This window comes from Pocillopora damicornis, chromosome 2, assembly GCF_964200805.1.
Source record: "Pocillopora damicornis chromosome 2, jaPocDami1.2, whole genome shotgun sequence".
Classification (NCBI taxonomy): domain Eukaryota; kingdom Metazoa; phylum Cnidaria; class Anthozoa; order Scleractinia; family Pocilloporidae; genus Pocillopora; species Pocillopora damicornis.
Window position 1 is genome coordinate 31207997 of NC_142671.1, and position 11417 is coordinate 31219413.

At 37.3% G+C, this 11417-nt stretch overlaps 1 protein-coding gene across 1 annotated transcript; it reads right to left on the reverse strand.

Moving 5' to 3' along the window:
- Nucleotides 1–2415: 2415 nt before the first annotated feature.
- On the reverse strand, nucleotides 2416–8938 carry LOC113674095 (uncharacterized). Its single transcript, XM_089195898.1, has 4 exons — nucleotides 8223–8938; nucleotides 6643–6783; nucleotides 5162–5308; nucleotides 2416–3421 (listed from the first exon to the last, which is right to left on the reverse strand). Exons 1-4 carry the CDS (start codon nucleotides 8790–8792, stop codon nucleotides 3221–3223), a joined length of 1059 nt encoding a protein of 352 aa, XP_089052024.1. The 5' UTR covers nucleotides 8793–8938; the 3' UTR covers nucleotides 2416–3220.
- Nucleotides 8939–11417: the final 2479 nt, after the last annotated feature.

Below are 11417 nucleotides of genomic sequence, written 5' to 3' on the forward strand. Positions count from 1 at the left end.
ATATATCACTAAAACTGAATTCTCTTCACTTCGGCAAAGATGCGAATCTTAATCAAGCCACAACAAAGTGTTTTTAATTTTCATAGCAAATACAGTTTTTACAAGCCAAGGGTTAAAAAACCTTCTTGAATTTAGGGGCTTTTTCTGAAAACGTACGTGTTAAATGGCACGTTTACATCGCATCCTGATTTGGGGAACCGGAGCACCCCCCCCCTCCTCCCCCCTTGAAATTATAAGTCATCGGAGCAAGGTTCTGTACATTCCCTAAAACCAAGGTTTGAAGTTCTTTTAGCAGACGCGATATGTCATTCATGGCTTAAATGAGAGAGCAGGATACGGAAATTAAATTATCTTAGTCTGGAATGGGGTTAGGCGTCTCAAGAAGCAAGCCATACGTTCTCTCACATGATTTTCTACAGGGTTCTCTTTGAAATTTTACACAACGCGATTCAATAAGAACAACAAATATAAAAGTTCTAAAAACATCTTGTTGCGTCTAATTAACACCTACCCAAGAAGTTTGATTCACACTTGTGCACTTGAGAGCCCACAATATCACGAAATAAAAAACAATACCAAAGCCGGCTGCTGGCGGATCATATTCTCCCACGGTTCAGTTCTGTATAATTCCAAATATGGAATGGCAACTTCCTTTAACTCTCCATCGAAATATAATGTTTATGAATTGAATTTCCGTTCATAAAGAACATAACAGGGTCTATGACGGTGTCGGTTCATATTAAAACTTGAATGATATGGCAAACATTGGGTGTTTCCACGCATTCAATTACATCCGTATTTAGTAAAACCAAAATACTTAAAAGTTTAAAAATATCCACCCCTCTTGCTCGCTCTGATGAATGTCCTCTTGTAACCTTCACTCAAGCATCAGGTTAAATCCGGCTCTATCGGTTATTTGCCACCATTTTGACCGCCATTTTCTTCTGTAAACTGTTGGTAAATAAGTTAGGATTGTTGCGACTTCTTTCAAAATTTTGAGTTGAAAAAATTTAGCGCACGACAAGCAATATTGAGCAAAAGAGTACGAAAGCGGCGGAAAGAGATAACTCAAAGGATTTTTTCTCTCTCTCTTCCGCTGAAAAAGCTGTCGTAGTGATGATGGCTCGGTTTTCTGGAAGCTAACATAAATTTGATAATGCCTTACAAGGTAACAGTGTCTCTCCACAGGAACCCGTCATCTTAGATAGGTTGCAGAACTGATTTATCGCCGTTTTTCAAAGAATGAGAATGCGACTTAAATAAGCTCACCCTAATTGATGTACTGTTTATATTGGTTTGAGAGTCAAACCAGTGACTGCCAACCTCTTCTGTGGTGTTTTGAAATTTTGGTAATGAACATTTACAGGGTGAAAACCAATTTTTTTTTGTGCTCAAGCTGAGGGCCAGCCTTGAGCAAGTTAACAAACATTTTGCTGAGTAAAAAAAGATATTCTTCGTTCTCGCGTAAACTGAGCTGTCAGTGATGAGTCATTTTGACCGGCAGTAGAGACCCGCTTTAGTGGTCGTTGTCGTTTTGAAGTACGACTTAATAAGAGGATCTTTCCGCGAATAGTCGGTGCCTCTCTCAGTCACTAGCTGCACAGAAGACAATCGGGAATTTTATTTCAAAGGATTCGGGTTTAAGTGCCGCAAATTGGGTGCCAGTCGTGAAAATGTTACGGGAAGCGTTTCTTCCCTTTGCAAGAAAAGGTGACTCTATTTGTGTTCTCTGATTGGAAGACAATTTTATCATCTTACTTCACGTGATACTCAAAGCTGAATTTTATATTTATAAGTGTAAATTGAGCCTTACTAATTAAATTTAGGTGTTGTTATGAGGTCAAAGGCAATGGCCATATGTCAAGTGGTGAAGAAGTTTTTATGGTAGAATCTTTTTTGGCGGTTGTCTACAGTAAGTTTGTGTATCGAAAATTTCAACACTTGGTGGTCATATGATAAGATGCTTACTAACTGAGTTGGGTCGGTTCCTGGCGCACAGAATGAAAACTGCAATTTAATGTACACATTTTTCACCGATTCTCCGAGGCAACAATTACAAACCACGAATATTGTGCATTTTACCTTACCTAACTCAATCACTCGTTAAAAAGAAGGCGTCTTGACCCGGTCTGTGACAACGTCTCTAAGAGAGCAACTAACTTCATACTGTTTGTGTAAGTGTAGTTCCAAATGAAGTTGCATTGGTAGTTTTTAGCTGAGTTAGCATTTTCTGATTCACGCAAAATGGCCAAAAAGGAAATAACAAATAACTCAAACAAATAACAATTAGGAGAGGATTGGTCATTTAAATGACCTTTTCCGATCTCAAGACGAACAACTCGAAGATCGCCGACAGCTTCTTCGGCGTCGGCGTCGTGAACTCAGAGAAATTACTATTCCACAAAAGAATATAATTAAACTGTCTTTATTCTGTTATAGTGATACAATTACAAAATTTACTTCCTTTAATTTTATATTTTTGGCTCATACTGTATTGTGTTCTATAATCTCACAAGTTTTTCTTTTCGATTTTTTTCAGGTCTTTTTCTGTATACCACCAACTGATAAGCAGACAACCATAAAATTCATTATTTGTCCTGTAATACAATTTAATAGAAAGATAAATATAGGTCACCCGCCAACAATCGTGTCTGGTGAGAAACTGGCAATTCAAATATTTCGAATTAAATAACAGAACAACGGCCTGGACTGCTATTTAGTAACGTAGAGAAATATACTGACCTATATGAATTACTTTTGATATATCCTACACAAAGGCTCACGGGACACTTAGTGTCATCAAAAAAAAAATTATCGGACTTGCTTGTTCCGTTTACTTTGCTCGTGTTCCCTTATCTAGGCACTGCTATCAATAAAAATTTCAAAATTTGTAAAGAAGCCTATATTTAACATACAACATAAAAAGGACCACGAAAAGATTAATGGGACCTTCAATTAAGGAATCAGGAAAAGACAGACAGAAAATTGAAGCTTAAAGAAAGATGTAAAATATAGATTTCAGGCCAAATGGCTTTATTCAGTAGGACCTACACAATATCTGGGTAATCCCATTTCTTGCCACACCTTCCAGGAAACTCTGCAAAAATAGCTACTTTGGTTGGCTAAAAAGATAGACAGAGAAAAGTGAACTTTAAAACACTAAATGTGCTATCACTCTAGCTATGTCTTCTGTGATTTTCCACACAACACTCTGTAAATTTTAGGGTAAAGACTTTGCCGCTTGTACCATATTAAAAAGTTTCTGCTTTGCCAGATCAGTTGGAAGAAATCCCAAACCACAGTCTGGAGCAACAACCAATCGTTCTGCTGGTAAAACAGTCAGTACTTGCTTTAGACGGCTGCGAATCTCCTCGACACTCTCTACTTTGCTGCTAGCAATCTTAACAACACCTAGAACAACCTGAAAATGAAAAAGATAAAAAGTAACTTTTCTCTCCATCTAGATCATTTCTACCTACATGCACCTTCAGTTTCTACTGGTTGCAGTAAAATGAACACCCCCATGAGGAAAAAAAGAATAAAATGTTTTTTATAACAACCAGGCTGAAATTTAATGACAAATAAGAACCACACCAGTCCACCAAAACTGAATAAGTTCTTACTTGAAAGAAAAAAATTGGCTTTCAAAGTTACATGCATGTAACAGTGGCCCACACCAAAGTCTAGGAGCTTGACCATTAAAACTACAGCCAAGAAGGGATTGGAATTTGTAGAGTAAATTAGGCATTCCAGTGGGGATCACTCTAAGATGGTATTTAATGGAATGGTATACAAATTTCTTGAAACCACACATAAGCAAATCACAGAAATTATAAGTTACAAAAATAAGTCTTAAAATATGTCTCAAGTACTATACACCTCTGAGCAGCCCATGAGACAAAATCATTTCATTTCTGAGTAATATTTTGGTATATTAAAAGAAATAAACTAGTTGTTTTGAATCTTTGTGGAATATACCAAAACAGTTATTCACGCCAACATAGTTGAAAGTGGTGGATATTTACCTTATTGCTTCTCAGCTTGGTAAATATCCCACCACCCACTATTCACCTCCATTTCAGTGAATAATTGTTAACTACATAGGTGAAGTTGAGAAAGAGTGAGGGGTTGTCAGAATGGGCATGACCTTCACTTTAATTTATTAAGAGAAAAGAATGCAACTAGCCACTATACCCCTTAATGCTTGGAGATGCATAAAAATTCTAGAAAAAAAGAGCTGTAGCCCCTTCCCCATTTCCCCTTCCCCCTCTCTAAATGCTGTGAATCTCTTTTTTAATGATTAAACAATGATAATTAATGGTAATTGAACTGAGTGGAGTGTATTCTGGGCCAAAATCATATTCATGATTTCAAAATTAAATGAGTGTGAAGCAGGAGTTTGATTTGAAATTACAAGTATGATTTCAGACCAAAATTGCACAACACAAAGTTCAATCACCACTTCATCACATCCATTTTGAAATCACCCAAATACAGGACTTGGTCAGTTCAAATATTTTATTAATGTAATAATGAGCCAGTTTGAAATTAAATTCATCCATTTTTTGGGAGGAAAAAAATAAGAGTTTTGGAAACAAAAGTTGCAAAATTTGCCACGTCTTTCATTTTCCTGCAATTTGATCGGTTACTTTAAACAAGCCTTGAAATCTGATTAGTTATTTTTTTTTTAGTGTAGCCTCCTCATTGGCTGGGAAAAAGATGCCATTTAAAGCAAAAAATGGTGCGATTTGTGAATAAATTGCACCAATTAGGGCCAATCAGATTACAGGGACCACCAGTGATTTCCAAATGGGTGTAATAAACCCCTTAATTCCCTCAGTCTGACTGTTAATTCTCCCCTCTGGCTACTACACATTTCCTTGTAAAGTTTGTCATGAGAATTTAATTTGAGATCAACATAAAAACTTCTACCTGAAAAGTTAGAGTATTACAGTATGTTTGCTGGGTTATAGATGGATATTATTAGGTAAAGTTACAAGTTAATTTCTTGAGGGAGATGAAGGGTTAGGAACATTTGGTTGGTACCACAAGGTAGCTAAATTTAACATTTCTTAGCTCAATCACTGCTCAACAGATTGATTTAGGTTTTCAAAGAAATGATAAGTGACAGCACTAAAATTTATTTGCTATATTACAATACCTTGCTCTTTTTAAAATGCTCAAATAATGATAAATCATTGTGCCTATGAGCATCCTCAATTGAAATCTCATCAAAGCCTGCAGCATCTAGTTTATCAGCCAGTCTCAGGTATCCATCCTTGTCTGCCTTCTTATAGTCATCCTGATCCTATTTGAGAACATAAGAAGAGAATTTACATAATCAACCTAACCCTAAGCAACACTATTGTTTGCTCAAAAGCAAAGAAGTACTTTATTATCTCAATCAAAATATTTCACCCTATTTTAAAGTCAGCCTCATATAAATGTCTAGGCAAAACTGCTGGTTCAAAATAATGGGTGCTTGATGCAAAAATAACTTGAAATTCTGGCTCCACATTGATCATGTTCCAATCTTTTTTGCTTCATTTATTGCAAATCTTGATTTTTAAAATACACTATACATGCTTCATGTCAATAATATTGGCGGGAATCATCTGTGGAGACATGGCAACAGTTTTGTTAAGTTCAGATGAAAGGAAAGTTGTGCAGTCTTGACCATTGACCCATAGGTCTGGTAGGATGGGTGAAAAAAGTCAAACAGATAAAAAATGGCTAAAAAGCACACTCTAGGCTTGAATTCAATACCCTGCTTAGAAGGCTATATGTTAAATTAAGGCTGTGGGAGTTTTTTAACTCAATAAAATATGGTCACTAAACAAATATTAAATAAACAAATCACTAACAAAACAGCTGTGTTAATTTTTTTCATATCAATTGAGAAAAAGACTAATTTAATTGTCAACAGATCTCCCAGGATTGTTTCTTTGGGCTCAAAACCCATATCCAGCACAAGTAATTTACCTAAAACTTAAAAACCAGTTTTTTAAAAACTTGACCACAAATAAACCTAAGATTATTTTCAAGACATTTCAAAAGAAATTATAAACCTAACCCTCCCTCAAAACTTTGCTGTTAGCGATAATACTTACCCAAATTTATTTCCTAGAAGAACAAACAACAGACCTCTTTCATAATGTGGGATGTGATAATCATTGTTTCCTCTCATGCAAATTAGCCTTTTTGGCTGCACTTTTGAGTGAAAATCCCATTTTTGTAAACATGATGTTAAGACTACAGAGATTAATTTACATGAATATAAAAATAGCAAAAAGACTTTTCTTTTATGAAAGAGTAATGTGGGTAAGTTTCTAAACAAACCATGGTGTTAAGTCAGTGGTAGGTATAACAATAATGCCTGACACCAAGAGAGTAAACTATTGCGGCATATTTATAAAAAACTATTTACCCAAGTTCAGGTCTGTAGGGTTTTCCATAGTTCGAAATGACTCTATTTTTACATTGGAGAACCCCACTACACTGAAACCTTTCCAAAAGGTTAATTTTACAAGATCTTTCATCTTTTGGAGGTTAAACTGTTATAGCCGTTGTTTTTTTGGATTTTGGATTTTTCTGACCTCACATGATAACCAAGGATTTATAAAAGAGGTCTATCATACCCACCAAGTAGGTTGGATAACCGCAACACAAATGAACAGCCTTGACTACATCAGGAGATGTAACTCCGTCAAAACAAGTTGAAAGTTGATCAATTCCATAATCCAAAGCCTCATCAGGAAATCGCATTAACACTGGTTCATCAACCTATCGGCATAACAATGAAAACACATTACATGGTAAACAGAAAGGCAAAGGAAAGAAGTGTTCTTTCAGAAGAGAGTTGGCCAGACTCAAATACCACAAGGGCTCTTACATGCTATTATAGATCTTAAGTCACTACATGCACTTAATGACTGGCCGCTAGGGTAACACTGACGTTTATCTCCCTAGATCCTAACTCTTCCTCTAGGTGAAGCTGGAGGATTGGTAAACAACATTGACAAAAAGAGTGTTGTTATACCTCCCTACACTAATACATTTTCCCATTGGAGGAGAATCAAAAGTCATGAAATCCTACAACAAAACAAAAACTCGCAAACTCCCTAAAGAAACAAGAACTTGAACTCCCGACCTGCCCATTATCAGGTCATGCACCTTATAACTGAAGCAAATTGAGTGTCAGCCTATGCTCAAGAAAACATTTTCATAACAGCAAAAAGTGTTCAAACAAGAACTGAAGAGGAAATTCTACAGCTTTTTCAGGAAAAAAGGTCAAAACCACAATGCAGTGAAAACCACAATAAACACCAAAACTGAAAAAACCAAAGAGTTATGGCAATAAAACCCAAAAAGTGATCTAAAAAATTGCCACAATCACAAATCTGAAAATCCCAATACCATCTCTATTATTAATGGGTCATTTTTATTGTGTTTTGTTATTGACAGGGTCAGACTGAAATTTTTGCATCATGCTTTTGAGTGTAACCCATGAATATCAAGCCTCAATTTGATGATTCAAAATGAAAGTTTTTCAAAACCCTTCAGCTGGGAGGCATAAAAAACATATCCTGACTGGTCCCACACAAAACAATGAGGATCTCCTAGGAGCAAAACTTTCAGTTTCTCTTAGGGGCAGTCATATATAACTTATTAATTTAATTTATAATTTGGTATTATCAACAGAGTTGATATCATAAATTGACCACCGCTAAGAATTTCAAAGCTGACATTTCAACCACAAGTCCTTCGTCAGAACTTATTGATTTATAGTGGTAACTGAACTTAGTGGAATGCAATTTGGGCTGAAATCATACACGTGATTTCAAAATCAAATAATCGAAAACAGCTGCAAAATTTGCCACATAAGACTCTTTGGCTTTTATTTTCCTGCAATTTGATTGGTTACCTTGATTAGTTATTTTGTTTTTAGTGTAGCCTCATTGGATGGGAAAAAGATGTGATCTAAAGCAAAAAATGGTGGGATTCGTGAATAAATCGCACCAGTTAGAGCCAATCGGATTACAGGGACCACCAGTTATTTCAAAATGGTTGTAATAAAGTTTATAATCGATTATTCAAATTTAAATCCCAAGTATAGTGTGCCTGACTTCCTAAATAAGAGATTCCGTAGTAAATTAACACGACCCAAGAACTAAACGCGGATTAGTATACCGGTTTCGACCTACGGTAAGCTTATGACATACCTGAATAACCTTACAGCCAACCGATACAAGAGCTTTAATTTCCCTGTTTAAAATTTTTGTCAACACAGCACCTAGAACCTTTTGATCCTTGTAGTATTGATCGACGACTGTGTGCGCAATTGTCATGGGTCCCGGAAGAGTAATTTTCACAGGAAGTTTGGATAAAACCTGTGAACTCTTCCATTCTTTCCAAACCCAACCTTCATTTTCCTGCGCTGATACCTCTCCCACAATTTGTGGCAATAGAATTGTTGCAGCGTCGTCGCGGATCGACGTCAGACATAAACTTTTGAAATCAAAGCCATTCAGCTTTCTACAAAAGTAATGGATGTAGTTTTCACGCCGCACTTCCCCATCTGTTATCACATCAAGACCGGCTTTGCTCTGTATTTCAATCACTTCTCGAATAGCTCTGATAAACAATTCTTCTATGTCTGTGGATGAAAAACTCTGCAAAAAGCGATTGTACTCCCTTGGGAAATTTTCGGCGTACGCTGGCTGGAACCAGTCCGGTATCTGTAGGTAAGAAGGCTTCCGAAAACTGCCAATAACTGTAGTTGAAAGGGGCATCAGAAACGCTGATCGTCGGAAAATCGTAAGATTGTTAAGCGCCAAGTTAAGCGCCAAAGCGATGAAACTATGCGCGGCTAGCCCAGTCCCCTGAGGATTCTTCCTCTCCCTAGCTCCTCTCCCTATCACTCCATCCCAGGTAAACCCCTTCGCCGCTTAGCATTACGTCATGCATGCAGACACAATCAATGTCAGATAGGTTAAGCTTACATAATTTTGGGCATAATGTTGCAGTCAAGATATCGAACATATTGCCAGCGTAACGACCAAACTACTAAGAAATTCCCATGATGCCCCAGTTTAACAAAGGATAAATTCTGTAGCTAGCCTAAGTACTGTCAACAGTGAGCCTGCCTTTCGCTTGCACCATTGGAAACCCAAGCTTTGTATGGGAGTTCAGGCTCCTCACTGTAACTCCGTTAATAATGAAGCAAATAAACTTTGAGCTTGATATAGGGTTGTTTGTGTTATTTTTGTTCACTGGTAGCGATTTTAGGCTATTTCGTCGAGTTTTAGCCGAGCTCTCGTCCCACTACTGCCTGTACACTATAAGTCCAGAGGCCAGGACCGGAAAATTGATGGCTTGTGGACTACAACAAAATTTAATAGGCCGATGATGGGAAATGGCGTAAGGGGGGTGGTGGCTGAAGGGTTCTGAAAAACTGTTAATATGAATTATTAAATCGAGGCATAATATTCAGGGGAACGCTGAAATTTTGCGAGCATAATTCATCCGACCCTATCACTAACAAAACACTATGTCACGACTCCTATATAGTAGGTCATAACAGTAAAACTTGCCTAACACCGCGTCTTCCCCAACCTTAACCATTATTCTTAGCTTTAATAAATTGAAATCCCTATTGCACGAACTACTCAATTACCTGAATACATCTACATCCAGCGGAAACAAGAGCCTTGATCTCACTGTTTATTATCTCTGCCAAAACTTTCCCTAGCGCCCTGTCATCATTGTAATACTGATCCTCGGTGGAGTTTATTATTGTCATCGGTCCCGGTATAGTAATTTTCATGGGCAACGGAGACAAATCTTGAGAAAATTTCCACTCTTTCCATACCCACGCTTCGCTTTCTCGCGGTGTCACCCGGCCAATGATACGGGGAACGTCCGTGACACAAGCACCATCGCGACAGTTTTTAGAAAACAAATTGTGGAAGTCTAACCCTTTTAGCGCCCGACAGAAGTGCAAGATGTAAGATTCTCTCCGTAACTCACCGTCACTGATCACATCAATGCCAGCTTCGGCTTGGATATCAATTATATCTTTTGTAGCTCTCTTGATCAGGTCTTCTGTTTCTTCCTTGGATGAGGTTTCGAGGAAGCGATTGTAATCCTCGGTGAATGTTCCACTGTGGGAGGTTTGGAACCAGTCTGGAATGTGCAGATAGGAAGGCTTTGGAAAACAACCGACTACTGTGGAAGAAAGAGGCATCTTTCTTTCTGTTCCAGAATTAATGTATTAAAAATCGATACTTCGCTTGAAAAAGACCATACAACACGGAGATTGACTGTCACGCAGTCTGTCACGCACGGTCACTCAACAGCTCACTTGCTCTTGCTTTACATGGACAAGCCTCTGGATCATTCTCTTTTAGCAAAGCTCGTCGCTTTCATGAGAAAAAAATGTCAATGAAATTTTTAACGCTCAGAGAAGTATATTTGAGTTGTGTTGACGAGAAATGAACGTTTTGCATTATTCTCACCACGAGGATAAATGGTCATCATTATTACTTCTTGCTCTCAATAATTTCTCATAATAATTTTTAAATTTTGGTCGCAATTTTCATTGAAGAATGGTCATGGTGTCTTGATATAATCTGAACGGTGAGAGCCTGGTAAGAACTGTCATTGGTTTTCATTTTTTTAGTAGAAACAGGTGTTAGATATGAAAGCAACAGATTTTAATTTTATCTTTTCCAATCTGAGAAATGTCCACACAGAATGGAAAGAGTGTTTCCCTGTCACTTTTTTTTTTCTTAACTGCCGATATTATAAACTCAGTGGAGATGAGAAACGTTAAAAGTTACTTGGAGGTGGTAGCGTTTTATGGTTGGGGTGTTGTCACATCGTAGGAGGAGGAGAGAGGGAACTTCCCATAATAGAGTGCATGGGGATGTCCATCCAAAAAGGGTATTTTTGTTATGAAGTATAAATTCAAGGGAGCCTAGTTATTAACCAAAACACTTCTTGTTTATCCTCTTCCTCTCTCCTTTACATACCAGGTTATGGTAGTGTAAGGGTCTGGATCTGTGGGCAGAGCTTCCTGGTCAAAAATTGATCAAGTATCTTTAGGACTCCATACACTTTTTGTATCATTCATACTAATTAAGGGGCACCTTTGCTACTACAAACATGGTGGTTAGAGAGCAAGAACAGGAAATAAAGCCTCTTTTTTTGTCTTTTTTGGTCTTCAATAGCATTCACAATTAAGATGGTGGAATTGCAGGCAACGAAGGATTTTGGAAAGCAAAAGTTTTAAATCATTGCACTCTTATGATTAATCTTCATTACTCAAAAAAGTTTTCAAGCTGCACATGCTTACTACTTGTGAGATTAAAGATCTTCCAAATTACACTCCTGCCCCTGAATCATGAAACACAGGA